This window comes from Dicentrarchus labrax, unplaced genomic scaffold, assembly GCF_905237075.1.
Source record: "Dicentrarchus labrax unplaced genomic scaffold, dlabrax2021, whole genome shotgun sequence".
In the NCBI taxonomy this organism is placed as follows: domain Eukaryota; kingdom Metazoa; phylum Chordata; class Actinopteri; family Moronidae; genus Dicentrarchus; species Dicentrarchus labrax.
The window spans coordinates 28,266,277-28,282,214 of record NW_026136721.1 but is presented as its reverse complement, the minus strand read 5'-3'; the positions used below and the strand labels follow the sequence as shown (position 1 = coordinate 28,282,214).

Sequence of the window (15,938 nt, the reverse complement as noted above, 5' to 3'; positions counted from 1 at the left end):
ATATTACTTTCCCCAGTAACTAGTAGTGTGAGTCAGTAATAATATTACCAAAAAAATTGGTTACAACATTGTTTTTGTTGTCTCCTCCCACTAATCTGAAATCCAAAAATCAAATCACATCCTTGAACAAGATTTTGTATTCATGGAAATACTCACATTACTTTGAGTTTAATAAACAAGTATGGATTTTGGAGAATTAACACTATTACCAACTTTGTGGGGGGAAAGTAATACAACTAGAAGTGTAACTAATTACTGTTGGCAGGGAGTAACAACTAAAGTAACACTATTACTTTTGAAAAGAGTCATGAGTTTTACATTACATGTTTTAATAACTAGCCCAGTACTGTACCTGCATACCCACCCACAGTTGCTGCCTGTCGGTGTCCTGACAGTGAGGGGCACCACCTCCACTCTCCGCAGAGCCTCTGTGGGCAGGACGAACTGAGTCCTCCAGTGGAGAGGACAGTAACACGTTTTATCGACCGTGTAGACAAATGAACTAGCCACCTTTCTAGTAAAGGATCCCTCGTGTATTTTGTTTGTTTTTTAAATTTTTACATTTTTCTATATTGTTTTAAACCTCGATGGCTGAAGAAGCCCGACATGAGGAGGAGGGAGAGGGCAGAGATCTGCGGGGCAACAGAAGCCAAACAGCAGGTATGTTTGCTGACAGTCCTCTGGTGGTCAGCTGGATAGTTTCCTGAGTCAACTAACTTGGTTTTATAATGTGTACTAAGTTTATCATTTTTTGTCGAAATAGAGCATATCATTTTTACTTTTAAGAGTAAGAGTAAGGCAGACTTGAATGACATTGTGATTGGCACTGAGTTTAATGATTGATTTGGCTTGTTTCCGTCAATTTACTGCAAAATTTTACACCACAGCTGAGCACATAGCAAATCATGCTGTTATGTTTTATAAATCTGGGTGTATTTGTTTTCCCCCTACCATTCCAGGCTGCCATTGTTTCCATTCATTTATGTACTGAATGAAAATAAATCAGCAAACTCTTGAAACTGAGTTGATTCATCACAATGAACATCAAGTCTGCATTTATTATTGTCAAAGTTACATCGTCGTTGTGTGGTAATTCAATCTGAGTGCAGATTATCTCACCAGAATAATTCAAATCTTTTTAAAAATCCTTACATGTAAATACGTTTGACACCTCTGGTACTCCTTCAGTGGCTATGATAGACAAAACTCCTCTACAGTATGAAGCAGTGAAGCTGTTGTTTTGGTTCCTGCTGGGGAAGTAAACTAAAAAGTTCAATAGAAAATACAGTTTGCTTTCATTCAGTTAAAGTATGCAATGATGGATTTCTCAGTAAGTGACATTTGTGTGCCTTGTGTGTCAGAGCTGAAAACCTGTTATTACAGTGACATCATTCACATTTTCAGTCAGCCACTTATTGGTTATAGAAAATTAGGTCCTCACACCTCATGTGTGCAACATGTGTCACCTGGAACTAAAAAGGAAACTCCTCTCTTGTTCATTTTAGTTTTGACTCTCTTACAGATTCGTCATGTCTCTGATTTAATGACTAAACATTAGCTTTCATTTTCAGTCAGCTGTTAGAGTTACCCCTCTGTTATGGTCCATAAGAAGGTTCCCTGTCAATATAACAGTTTTCTTTGTTCCTCGTTTTTCTTAGCAACACCTGGTGTGCAAACCCCTGTGTGCCCTCAGCTATCAGCTCAGCCCCCCCACCCCCATCCAAACCACACCCTGACCCCACCAGCTGTCTGGATGGGAATTTCTGACAGGCTGCTGTGTCATGAACAAGCTGCACTTGTCTGTTCTTGCAGTTTTCCATCGTTTTAGAATAATGTTTTAACGTGATACATCATGAGTGGTTTGCATTGGCCCACAGTATTATTATGGATCCACATTATCTACCTGTTTCGGGTAGTTTCCACTGTGAATCACTCGTCTACATTGACAGCATCTAATCTAATTGTGTTAGTCACTCATGACACAACATCCTGTCTTGTTTTTCAAGTGAGGGCAAATCTATTTAGTCCAGTCGTCTGTTAACAATAACAAAAATGCTGCGTTTGTCCCTGCATATTGAATGTGACACATTATGGCGTATAGTTGAATCAACAAAGTTGCCCATGCCTGTTGGAAAATGCCACCTTTTAGCCGAAGTTGGAGAAAGACGAAAGCAAAACTCTTTATCAGGCTTCACTATTATGAAGTTCTGTCTGGTGTAGTGCGACACTAAGAGGCAGATTGTTTTTCTTTCTTTCCCTTTGTTGCCATCCGTTTCACCAGCTGCTCTGTGACTGCTGCTGCTGTGCTGAGTAATGTCAGCATGTGTTCAAGTGAGAGTGCGGCTGTGAAGGGAATCCTTTCCTGCTGACTTCAGCAGTTTCTTGTGTGTTTGTGTTTGTCCTTTCAGGTGTCAGTGGCCCACAAATACCAAGGGATATATGCTGATTAGAAATAGAATCAACCAATCAGTGGGGCTTGTCAAGTTACCTGGCAGGGATTTCCATTGTCTCAAATTTCTTAAGTGAGTTTAGTACAGTTTGCACAGTCAAGGGGGGGACTACAGCTGTTCTTTCAAATAAGCTGCATGTTCAGTTTGCTGTTTCACCACTTTGGATCTGACTAAAATATCTCAACAACTGTTGGATGGATTGCTTTGAAATTTAATACAGATATCCACAATCCACAGGGGATGAATACTGATCAGTTTAATGATTCCACGACCTTTTGTCTTGCACCACCATCACTACGGTCATCACCAAACTGTGCTTAAATAAAGCCTCACAGAGCTGCTAGCATGGCTTTAGACTTAGTCTTGTTTGCATGGATACTATATAGCATGGATAACTCTATGTCACAAGCCATTTTATTGTAATTTTATATTTTTATGGATGTAACAACCCATTAAGAATTTCAGCTTCATCTATATGAACTGTCCTGTAATGTTTGATTCATATTTTTACGAACACACTGATACCAGATGAAAGCAATCCAAGGGTAAAAGTTAGAATTGGTCAAAAGTAGAATTTGCCTCAACTGACCTACATTCACCTAAATCTAACCTGTAACCTGTGGTATTCCCACAGGCTATATCCGGATCAAATCTACGGCTGTTGTATTTGAATCAGCATATCAGTTTGCTGTCTGAGACGATGTAATCTCCTTTCATGGCTGCATAATACACAACTTTATGTTATTGTTTCTTCCAGTTCATACATAAATAAAGTAATTGTGAAATATTAATATACCAGTGTTGTAATTCCTCCAGCTCAACCACAATAACGATGGAAGTGCTAGCTTTATTGGTACAGGCCCAGAGAGAAAGACTTAACCCCGGCCAACTAGCGAGCTATTAAAATGTTATTTTTGACTCTAAATTCAACCCTAAGCCTCATATCTGGAATATTACCAAATCTGCTATTTACCGTCTCTAGTGTATCACCAAAGTGCACAAATCTTCTCCGCCCCAAAGCAATACAAAGAGATTACTAGCTGGCTTGACTATTATAATTGTCAACTATATTGTTTCCCAGAAAAGCAGAGTCATCTCCTCTATGACTGAGAATAGGAAGAAATACTAAACCTACAAGTCCCTTAACAGATTATTAGTTTTTATAATGATTTTTAAATTACATAACTATTTTTAAAGATGACATATCTGAACCAGGAGGGTTCCTTGGGTACTCTGGGAGCCTTCAAACTCTTTCAAAGCGCAGAATGAAAACCATTGGTAAAGCAGCATTTAGCTCATGAGCTCCAAGCGTTTGCCGCAACCTCCCAGAGAATCAGAGGGTAGATTACCATTTCTTTATTTTTATTTCTTAATATGTTGTAGTTTTTTTATCATTGGTCATGTATATTCATACTTGTTTTCCAGTTTAATTATTTATTTACTTCAGCATCTTGCGTGTATAGTACTTGTGTGTGCAATAGCCTCCACTGACCAGGATGAAAGATGCTATATATGTAAAGTTTGCACTTACATTTTCAGCCAAACAAATAGGGTGTAACTTTATGACTTAGAAGAGGTGCAGTCAAAGCTGTTGATGGTTAATGTTTGAAATACTTCCAAATTAATGCCAGGTGCAAATGACACAATGTAAATATCCGTGTGACCTTTTACTTTTGTGGGAAAAAGACAGCGACGGTGCAGTGTCGTGTGGCACAACCACCACTTCCTGAATGACCGCATTCCAGTTCATCAGATCAGCCAAGCAAACACAGGAGAGCTGAGATATTGTAGGGCCCTCCCTCTCTGTTCTGGTGTCTGTGGGTGTGTGACTGCTAGATTCAAAGTCTTGTCACACTCACTCGGTAGACCAGGAGGGAGGATCCTGGTGGAAATATCTGTTTGATGCTGAAGATTTGATATTTATTCCTTGAATTCCTCACAGGTAGGGGCATCATTGCACAAGAGACACATTCTGTAGAGGGCAACAGCACTTCGCATGCATGAGTGAAAGTAATATTATTCTGTCAGATGTATATTCGACTGCATATTTACAAGGAAATGGCAAGTTGTGTGTGTGTGAAGTAACAGCTAAAAGGTCTTTCTCAATAAGTACAATTACAGAAGCGCTCCCCTCGCATGTTGTTAAAGTGTAACTTGAGGCAGTAGCGCTGTGGCACTCACAGATAACAAGTAACAGGTGTGACAGGTGGATTTGTCTGCCAACGAGGTCATGGTTTCAGGCTAGAGGCATTATCAACAATGACTTCAACAACCGCCTGTAGTAAGACATTCTCATATATAAGGAAACAGATTACCTCTTATTAGATTGTTTGCATTACTGATATTGCTCCTTCATCAAGCTGTTAACTGAATGGACTTTGATGTGAAATCTACTTTTTGCTCCTTTTACCACTTGTTGTTGGAGTAAGACAGGAAATTCAGGTCACTGCCAAATAATAATGGAACCAAGGGTATTGTATGTGTCTGAAGCAACGTCTGGAAAGTACCAGATCATTTCACTTTAGCCTGAGTACATACTGAACTTCATTATAAAATCTGCTTTTTTAATACTCACTTTCCTTTAAGCTAACATAATGTATATGCCATACAACGACCCTATTCCCAATCATTAGGGCCACCTGGCATTATTGTTACAATGAATCACGTTAACACAACGCAGTATCTGTCGACCACTGACTCCATTTCTAGGACTTCTGTTTACTGAGTTTTATGATGCTGTTGATGTCCAGTTATGTTGCTAAATGTCTGCCCACTTGTTTTGTTGTTGTAGTCAGTTACAGTCCGTTTATCTACTGTATGTAAATTACATAATAGAAGATACAGAGGGGATGTACAGCATGGCTTGTAGTAACATATGCAGTAATTTTCATAAAGTAAAATAATAATGCATCATGGTTACTGCATGGCTTCTTTGTCAATTTAGATTCGGAAGTACCAACACACTTAACTGGTTCATCAAGATGTGATTGCTTATCCTGACGGTTAAGGGTTAGGTACTTGTATTTCTCGTTCATAAAGTCCAGTCTGTAAGTAGTAGCAGGTGGTATTTTAAATGAAACCATGGCTATGAATCAAAGTGAAACTGTGTAGCTTTTGAGAGATGAAATGACACATCGTTCCTTTTACAAATGAAACATTGAATTGATTGCTTGAAATCAATACCATCACTACAGCCTCACTTGGTCTGGTGTGATTTTTTTTTTTGTTTTTCAGTTGGCTGACTACAAATCTGTGGGACTCTGAGTCATAATTCTTAATATTTGGTTGCCAATCCTTTGTAGTCAATGCGTTTTTTGAAGTTTAGAACCCATAGACAAGCAGACATCAGGTTGCCTTGTCTGTATATTTGGGATCATCCTGCTGAAGTTCACTAAAATGAGTGGACATTGTACCATACTGAAAGTGTAACAAGTCCTTCAATGTTCACTCAGTGTGGATGTGAACACCTTCAAACACCCTTAAAGTTAAATGTCAGTACTTTAACCATATACTCATATCAGATCCAATGTACCTACAGTAAGTGGAGTTAAAACAATGGAAACTGTGTCACTGTCCTGGTACTAACGGAGAGTAGGACCTAACAGTAGGAATGGGCAACATACAACAATGTATGCCATGAGACAATATAACACGTGAACCATGTGGGCGACTTCTGTATGTAGTGGGCCATTGTGGGCAAGGTCAATGTGAGTGTCTGTCTTGATTTGTCAGGTTGTAATTCAACTTTCTCAAGTAGATTGTCAATAAAGTCACAATATACATTATATCAGTACTCGCACTAAAAAAAAGGTAAACATACTGCGATAGAAGATTTCAATAACAAACTGCACGTGTAAGTGAAATCGTTTTTTATAAAACCATTGCCGATAAGTGATGTTATCTTTGTTGCTACTTTTAAAACCGATACCACTCTGTTTCCCTCTACAGATCATCTCGAGAGAACAAAGCAAGATCATTTACATTCAAGGTACATCATTTTTCCTTCTAGTTCTTTTTGTTTTTGTTCGTATTTCTTTGCATTACTACCAACAGTTGTGGATCCACTAACAATTTTTAAGTGTCACCAAACTGTATCTGTTACTGGGAATGGGGCATTATCTCTTTAACAGTGAGATCTGCTGATGGTGAAGTTGTGAATGGAGCAAACAATGCACCGATCTATTCTCACTGACTGACTGACAGAAGGTCAGCATGGGGACGAATACGTCAGGCTGCTGGATTGTTTTTTTAATAAATGCAGTGTTTTTGGTCTTAAGATTCCTGTGTTTACAGCTTAGTTAATGAATTAAATAATGTGATATTGAGCGGAGGGCGAGGATTGTTGGTCTTTCCCCCAGGTAGCTTACATCACCCTCCTGCAGTCAGTCCTTAATGAGTAGCATCTGTGTTAATGATGAGCCTGCCTCCACTGAGAATTTACTGTGGCTTTGGTAAAGAGACACAATATCACAGCTGTTAATCTCTACACTTGCACAAAAGCAGCAGATCTTAATAGTATAATGCGATGACAATTAAGGATTAGAAAATAATCTTTATGATTGAGAAGTGAACAGCCTGAGGATATCCAACCGTGTCAAACATTTTCTGTTCCCATGTGGAGAGAGCTTGTCATTTAGTCCTGTATTTACCTGGAAGTGGTAGCATTTACTGGGCACCATTGTTTGTGTAAGGTAGGTGGATTTCACCTGGGCACACGAACAGCATTTGCAGGATGTTTTTGATATAAACCTGTGGTGATACTGTGTGTGTGAAACTGTGTTTTCTTACATTTTTGCATTGAATAACAGATACTTATACTACTACAGATACTTATGTGACTAAAACCTTCTTGCTGATCCCTTAATTAATCCATAACTATCTGAACTAGGACTTTTTCAGCTTTGAGCTCTGTCTGCATACATTAAACCATAAACTTAATTCAAGACATTTCTACTGTAAAAATGTTTAAACTATTAATTTCCACTTTAAGTTTTTTACTGCTCTTTTCCTACTAATGACTCCATTTGCGTGTATTCACATGTGCCACTCCTACTGTATGTTTACATCTCAGTAATCAATCATTTCTCCCTTTAGCAACTGCATACTAAACTGTAGTGTGGGAATGTAGTGTAACTTACTGTAGACATTTTAAAATCTAAGTCATTGTTTTTCAATGTTCTGTACAGCTCCTAGCCTTTTTTTTTTATCATCCTATGCATTATCATTTTCCTCTTTCCTTTTTGCCTATTTTTTAGTTTAATGTTGGACATTACATTAAATCATTTTATCTTTGTGTAACTTGGCATCAACAGTATTAGGTAGCAGCATGGATAGGGAGTACTGTATGGTGTTGCCCAGGGGTGAGCAAAGAGATTTCTTTTTAACAATTGAGTCACCACAAAGGTATGAACCTGCTCTTGTCTGTATGAGCCCCACACTTTAATGATAAATGGACTTCCTGTTCTCTCTTTTCAGCCAAGGACCCCTGTCTTCTATACGAGCTGCTATCAAACGAAGTAAGTTGGCCAAAACTGAGCTTCACTGACATTGTGATATCATGTAAAAGCAATACATAGGGGGTTAAGCGTTATAGATAGAAGAAATATATCATGATTTACATGGAAGAATTAGTAACCTTTTTAGGATTTCAAATAATGTGACATCTTGATTCACTCATAAATGTAAAAAAACAATGCAAAAATGTCTTAATTAATTTGATCTTTCTTCCTTCAGCAAAAACTAACTCCCAGAGTGAAAATACCAGAGAAAGAAGGTAATGTAAATAAAATTTACCAAGTAGAGAACTTTATAATCAATGATTTCTTCTTGTTGATCTTCTCACTGAAATAGATGACTGTAGTTAATGTTACTTTAACCCTATTAAGAGCAAGAAAGCATCTGTAATGTGTATTTTGGTGTTTTATATTGGTGTCATAGATATGTATGGTTTGTGTTTCAGGCGACCAGAGATCACCATCGTCTCAGCAGAACCTCTGGCCAGCAACAACTGGTTTCCCGGAAACACTGTGGTTTTCTCTCCTCGTCCTCAGTCAGACTGGGCTGCAGGCATCCAGGCTGTTTCCCAGGTACACCTCCTCTAATTGACAGTGTTTGATTTCAAGTGTTTGTTTTTTCATCAGTGAGCAATGCTTGTTTCTTCAGATGAGCCGGTATCTAGATTATGTGCTTCAAGACTGTGGTTCTGTGCTGTCTTTTTTTCTCTTTGCAATCAACGATTTAGCTGTAGCCAGAATTTCACAGTTCCCCTTGCCAAATAGAAAGTTTTTATTTTATTTCCCAACACAAAGGTCTAAATATTATTTCAAAGCATTTCTCCACAATGCCAGGAATGAAATAGGTTAGTCAAAAGTTGTAGAATTTAAATATTAAGTCTTAAAATACTGGTCAACCCAAAAAAGCCTTAACAAATTGAAGACATAACCTCAGTATCTGCAATAGTAGCTATAATCCTGTAAGACTAAATAAAATATCCTATCATACTCAGCAGGTACAGTAAGCAGAAATGCCATAGTATATATGGGAAAATAACGTGTGTGGGTGTGTGAACACCTCTCTTTTTCATGACTTAGCCCCCACCATCCTATGACCAGGTGATTCAAGAGAAGACCCAGGAAGAGCACATTGTCAAGCCCACTGCAGCCCCCCGCCGGACCACCTGCACCGCCACAAGCGCCACACAGACTGACCCTACGAAGGAAGACACCTCCACCACTGTCCTCCAGTGTAGTGCTGCTCCACAGTCAGCAAAGAAAAGACCTGCTGGTGAGGCATACAAGAAACATTGGTGGTTGAGTAAATGTGGACTGAACTCTCAGTTTTAAGTTTCAGTCTATTTCTGCTCTCTCATGATGATCACATTTCCTTCCAGGTAAAAAACCACAAAAACCACCAAGGCCATCACTGCCCAAACCAGTGGACAGAGTACCGGCCACTGAAGCTGCCGAAAAGGTTGGAACTATAGTATCCACAAGCACAGAGGACCAAAGTGACTCCAAGTCAGATGTAAAGCAACCCAACCAAGCAGATTCCTCTCACACAAGCACCAGATCTGTCACTGTACACTGGGATATTCCATTAAAATATCTTGTTGCCCCTGCTGCTGCTGAAACTACTCCCTCTTCTCCAGACTCACAACACTGTGAACGCCCCGTTCCACTACCTCGTAAAAAATCCAGAAAGCCGGCAATTACAGAAGAGGTCAAAGTCCAGACTTTGGTCAAGCTCAGTGAAAATTGTGACGACATTGACTCTGATCCTGAGGAGGTCACATCTAATAAATATTTACAGGAGTTATTGGAGGTTTTTAGTGCCGTTAACGACTGTGAGGGGAACTGTGATATTGTTAACCAATCAGACGAGGCTTTAGAAGGTGAAGATGCTGATGGCGAGATGAATCCCAACCACAGTCAACGCAACATCCGGGCCAGGATCCAGGCCTTTGAGAGCCAGGCAAGCACAGAGGAGGGAAATGTGGTTGAACCAGCCAAACCAGAACCTCGACCTAGGAAGCCATCCATTAAACCTCCAGTTTCTGCCAAACCCTCTGTCGCTCTCAAACCGCAGTTTAATCACAGTATATATGATGACAATCAAAATGTCTCATCCACAAACATCCCCTCAAACCCTACACCAGCCCCTAAACCTCAGCCCCCTAAGAAACCTGTGGGACAATCTGTAAGAGAGGAACTGGAGATTTTACACAGCAAGGTCCCCATCCCAAACAGATCACGTCCTTCTGTACTGACCAGAGCCAACAGCATCTATGAAGAGGAAACATCTCCAGTTCCCCCAACACCTCCAGTGAAGCCTTTTAAGGAACCTCTGAAACCCAACCTTAATATAAACAATCACAACTCAGCCTCCATCGTCAGAGAGAATGACTATGTGAACAGTCCATCAGGTGAGTTGCATTTTATTTTAAGTTGTATATTATATAAGATAAATTATTGCTCTGTATGAATGCACCAAGACTTGGCATATTTTATACTTAGAAGAAAGCTAGGCTAGCTGTTTCCCCCTGCCTCAAGTCTTTATGCTAAGCTAGGCTAACTGCCGCATGGCTCTAGCGCCATACGTAACACACAGACCTGACAATGATATTCATCTTCTCACCTCTTGGCGAGACGGCAAATAAGCATATTTCCCAAAATGTCAAACGTTTCCTTTAAAGAATCAATCAGAATCTAATCAATCCAGAGCATCCAGATTTGGTTAGTGTATCATAAATACACAGCTTTATAGTGAAATGTCTCTGTGTCTCTCAGATCACATCTTGGTCAAGCCTCAGCATAATGTGGACAGCAATGGAGGCTCTTTCACCAGACAAAGTGTAACACGGAGACCAACCACCATCAGGGTCCCCAGCAAAACTGGTTCATGTGAGTCCATCTCCCTCTTATGTACAGTAAACCTTGCGTGATTATTGATTATATGTGATTTACTGTCAAAATATACTTAATATATATATATATATATATATATATATATATATATATACATTTGATGTGTGCTTTTTGGTATTACACACATACATGCAATGTTTTATATGCTATAAATACACTGTATTTTAGTTTAGTGACATTTTACATACTATATCTGTTTTTCTACTTTTAAAACACTTTCTTTGTACATTCATCATCATCGTACAATCTCTTCTCAGTGTCGGATAACTTTCAGGACAGTCCCCCTCCTCTTCCTACTCAGAAGCCTGTAGGCTACCTAAACACCTTAGTGAACCACACACAAAGCCCGACACCCAATCTCCCCTCCCAGGTAAGATTTGCAGCACACTGAGCGGGCACAAACCTAAAAAAAACTCCTGAATGTCCCAGGAGAGTTAAAGGTTTCCACAAAACTAACGTTATTCTTTGTAGACCTGAGTGATTTTTCTTCACATGTTGTTTTTTAATCTGTATTTTCGCCTTTACTCAAAACTTGCATTTTGGACCCAGAACATCCCTCTAAATCAGGTTTATCTTGTCGGTCAGCTGTGTGGCTTACCTGCTTAATTTCCTCTGCTTTCCACAAACAAAGACACTATTGTTGTCCCATGAACACATGGCCTGCTGTTTAGCTGAAGCTAGCTGTGGCTGAAAGCTGTAGGTTGTTGCCTGGTTTCTATGGTTTTCTAATTCTGTAGGCTGTGTGTTTGTTTTAGTGTTAGTAAAAATGCACAATTGGATTCTTCTGCAGGAATCTTTCCAGCATGGACCAGAGCCATCACTACCACCTCGGTGAGTTGAGGGAGGAAAAAATCAGCAGTAAATGTTAAATACATTAAATAAATATAAAATTAAGATACAATTAATTTAAAAATGATACTCTATGCTGTTGCACTTCAGGAGGCTGAGTAAAAGCAAAACCCTCCCACCTCGCCCACCTCCAGCCAAAATAGGCCCAGGAAGACCTCCCCCACCCAGCGTTAAGGCCACGGGTCGATCCCATTCAGAATCATGGGAAGCGTCACCAAAACCCCAGGCAAAGAAGCCCCACAGGAAAGGACCTGTCTTACCTCCAAGGCCCTGCCCAGGCCACCGTCTCTACAACAAATACACTGTGAGAGAGAGAGAGATCCCACTGCACAACGAAGTGCTGTAATCATATTTCAAATACCACTTGATGGGTTTAATTTTTGCTTTTTTGTCACCAGCTTCAGCTTTCTCATGGGATTGCTGCCTTTGACTACAATGGGAGTAACACAGGAGAACTGTCATTTCAGGTGTCTACTTTTACTGGCTTACATATTTGCCTTTTACATAAAATTCCACAAGCCCTCTAAAACAAATCTATAGAGTTCATCCAGTGAAAGTGAATACCCTGTGTTGGCCTTTCTAATAGAAAAATGAAGTGCTTCTGCTGCTGGAGGAGATTGACCACAATACGTTTGAGTGCCAAGTCGGAGACACCAGAGGCAGAGTCCACAAGTCTCGCATAAAGGTCATAACTCCTCTTGACCCCGTCTCAAACATGTCCCCACCACAGGTAACTTATCCTATGATACTTAAGACTACCTTGCCTCTTCTGTGCCCAGTGGGCTCTGATATATTAACCTTTAAGTGTCTTTGTTGTCTCCCTACAGGATGCTGGCTCAGGTGGAGGTGGTAATGGGCTTAAGGTGCAGGCCATACATGACTTCACTCCAGGTGACACATCAGTTTTTTTAAAACTAAAAAGCTGCTAATACTGTTGTTTATTCATACACAAAGTTAAAAACAAAAATGTAGGCTAGGCGAACCAGATATGACACTATTACTACTATATGAGGTTCGTATTATTCCTCTCACTCTCTAATCTCTCTAGTGTGTTCTGAAAATGTCAAACTACTTTTCTAATGCATATTCATTCATATTAAAACACATAAAAAAAAGAATCCAAGTCAGTGTAACTGAAATCCGTCAAATGATGTGTTGTTTTGGAGATTTTGATCATGTTCAGGTTATGTTTATGATGCCATAAACAGCTGATGTGTTTGCTTTGCACACACAGAGGGTCCAGGAGAGCTGGGCCTGAGAGCAGGAGATGTTGTGACCATGGTGGAGCAGGTGGACAGTGAGTGGTACAGAGGCACCTGTAGGGGATCTACTGGTTTCTTTCCTGCCAATTATGTCAAAGTCCTGGTAAGTTCCAACCACTGAAATCCATTGAAAGTCAAAGCATCGATGATCTCTTTGGTGAAAGACTGTGGTTTACCGTGGTTAAGGATTCCCAGAATTAAACAATTTCATTATCATTTTTCCAATTAGTCAAATTCACCAAAACCTCTTCCTGAACGGAAAGCAAAGCCACCATCTGCAGCAGTCAGGTACTGTTTATACATCATAAATCCTTTGCAATAGCCTTTTACAAAACACACTGATGAACCAACCCGATGTGTGAAATGTTGTTCCCTCCCCTAAAGAGGTCCGAGATGCGTGGCGAGGTTCGACTTCGAGGGGGAGCACAGCGACGAGCTGTCATTCTCTGAGGGGGATGTGATCCAGCTGAAGGAGTTTTTTGGACAGGACTGGGCTCGGGGACAGATCGGCACCTCTACTGGTATCTTCCCTCTAAACTTCGTAGAGGTCATTGAAGATCTGCCTCCGCCCCCAAGTCAGCAGCAGACACAGTCCACCAGGATAGCACTGCCTGGTAAGTTGGAATTGTATTACACATTTGTCAAGTGTCTGAAATGTTAAATATTTACACATCACCAACACGTTATCCTCTTGATCCTGGAATTTGTATTTGCGTTTGTATTTAAATAACCTTTCATTTTTTCCCACAGGGATGGTTGCTTCTCCAAGCACACCCCCTAAAGCTGCCAAACCTGCTCAGGTAACCAATATTTATATAAACAGAAGCATCAGTAAGGATGATGCTGGTTCTACAACAGATCCAATTCGTTTGAGAAAACAAAAATCACAGATGAAGTTTTGTTAGAGGTGAATATTGCCCATTTGTTGGCATTTTCTGTCTTTATCAGTAACAATTTCTCCTGTTGTTCTGCCTACAATGTAGGCCGCCCCGGCCAGTGTGGAGTGGGTGGTGGCTCTGTATGACTATGCCGGGAATTCTGACGGCGACCTGTCCTTTCAAAAGGGCGACTGCATCCTAATAACCCAGCACATCGACTCTGAGTGGAGCTGCGGTCGGCTCAACGGCAGAGAGGGCATGTTCCCCAGGACTTTTGTTGAGAGCAGCACAGGTATGAAGTTCTCACAGCATCAGTATGTTTACAGGACAAAGTTACTGGCTATGTCCTTCCAATCTGTTGCATTGAACTGGGTGTCAGTATAGACAAACATTTAGATGGAGCATCAGTGAGAGAGTCTTATACTGTTACCATGTGGCTGGTAGAGAAAATAACCTGTTACTTAAGGTTTTACTTTCCTCCAAGTAATTGATGTGTGGAACAAAAAGGACACCACTTTTTCTCTTTCTAACACTGAAGTTGTAGTGGGGCTACTCACAGGGGCAAGCAAGGTTACTGACAGTTTGGCTGCAACCAACAATTATTTTTATTTTCACTATCGATTCATCTGCCAATTACTTTCTCAATGAACTGTTTGGTCTATAAAAGGGCATCTTAAAATTGTATTAAAACTCAAAGTGACATCTTCAAATTGCCAGTATGTCCTGACCAAGATATTTTGTTTAGTATTTCAAAGAAACTTTGACCAAAACTAAAGGACCAAATACTATTAAGAAGCTTGAATCATCAAATAATTGTCAATTGATTCAGTTCTAATTGGCACAAATGGACAGTTTGGACAATGGACCAACATCATTATTCATTAATGACTTCTTCCAACAGGCCAGCAGTCATCCAATAACCAGCCGAGTGTAGCTGCTGGTGGCAGCAGAGCCAGGGCTATGTTCGACTTCACGTCAGACTGTGATGAGGAGCTCTCTCTGCAGGTATGGTGATTGATTAGTTTTTTTTTCTCCACATGAATATCTACTGAAGCTCCCAACATTCAGACAATCTCTCACTCTTCTTCTCTTTCAGGTTGGGGATATTATAACCAATCTGGAGTCCGTTGATGAAGAATGGCTCCTGGGGGATCTGAGAGGGAAACGGGCCCTGGTACCTAAAAACTACGTTCAAGTACTGGGATAGCGTCATGTGTCTTTCAATAGGACGAGAGAGGGGACACCGTTGGATAACCAGAACTGAGATTTGAAGACATTTCTCTTCAACAGTAGAACGTCTGAAGTGAACTCTCTTAAACAGGAATGCAGTATTTCATCTCCAAGTCGTGTATCATCTTTTTTCACCTGCTGCGAAAAAATTAAGTGTTCACTGATTAATTTATCAGTAATAAATAAATATTAGAATAAAGCTGCATGACCATTTGAATACCCTGGATACTGATTTACATGCCTTTCTGGATTCTGCACCAACTGTACATTTGCACCATCTAGTGGTTTGTCTCATTTATCTCCATTACATTGTGTACAATATGACGCTTACACCTTTTTGATGATACTTTTCCTTCATACCCTGGTTTATTGATTTAAATGGAATTAGGTTCAAATAAGGGTCAGACCACTGCAGAGAACAAAAATTATTGCTGCCAGATCAGGATTACCTTTTCAGAAGCCAAGTGGGGCTTTGCACTGCTTCACTAACACCCCCTTCGATTTTTTTTACACATTGTTTTATTTCTGGAAGCAGCAGTTTCTCCTGGATTTACTACACATTGGAAACCTCCAACGCTGCTTAGTTTGAAGTTATTTTTTACTATTGTTTCATCTCTTGCTTTTGTCTTGTGGACTTTGTAACATGTTTTCAAAAAGTGCTTCATAAAATATTTATTGTAACACAAAATGAGTTTCATGCATTTATACTGGACACTCTAAAACCACTAAAATAATAGTGGTTCAACTTTTTAGACTTGTCACTCTCTAGTCAAATTGTCTTCCTTTAGGCCTAAAAGAAAAGAGAACTGAAGCCCCATTGCTGGAGGTATCTGGGCATGTAAACAT

At 39.9% G+C, this 15,938-nt stretch overlaps 1 protein-coding gene across 2 annotated transcripts; it reads left to right on the top strand.

Moving 5' to 3' along the window:
• The first annotated feature begins 459 nt into the window (after positions 1-459).
• On the top strand, positions 460-15,780 carry sh3d19 (SH3 domain containing 19). Of its 2 annotated transcripts, none has more exons than XM_051384761.1 (21): positions 460-660; positions 6,399-6,438; positions 7,926-7,966; positions 8,184-8,223; positions 8,410-8,536; positions 9,062-9,233; positions 9,340-10,371; positions 10,736-10,849; positions 11,131-11,243; positions 11,664-11,704; positions 11,813-12,026; positions 12,121-12,189; positions 12,309-12,452; positions 12,550-12,613; positions 12,957-13,087; positions 13,214-13,272; positions 13,369-13,598; positions 13,735-13,784; positions 13,968-14,154; positions 14,764-14,867; positions 14,959-15,780. In XM_051384761.1, the coding sequence occupies exons 1-21, from the start codon at positions 588-590 to the stop codon at positions 15,067-15,069; spliced, it is 3,156 nt and encodes a 1,051-aa protein (XP_051240721.1). In that variant the 5' UTR covers positions 460-587; the 3' UTR covers positions 15,070-15,780. The 2 variants fall into 2 exon arrangements, with proteins under 2 accessions (XP_051240721.1, XP_051240720.1); XM_051384760.1 differs by having other exon boundaries at positions 463-660; positions 9,041-9,233.
• Positions 15,781-15,938: the final 158 nt, after the last annotated feature.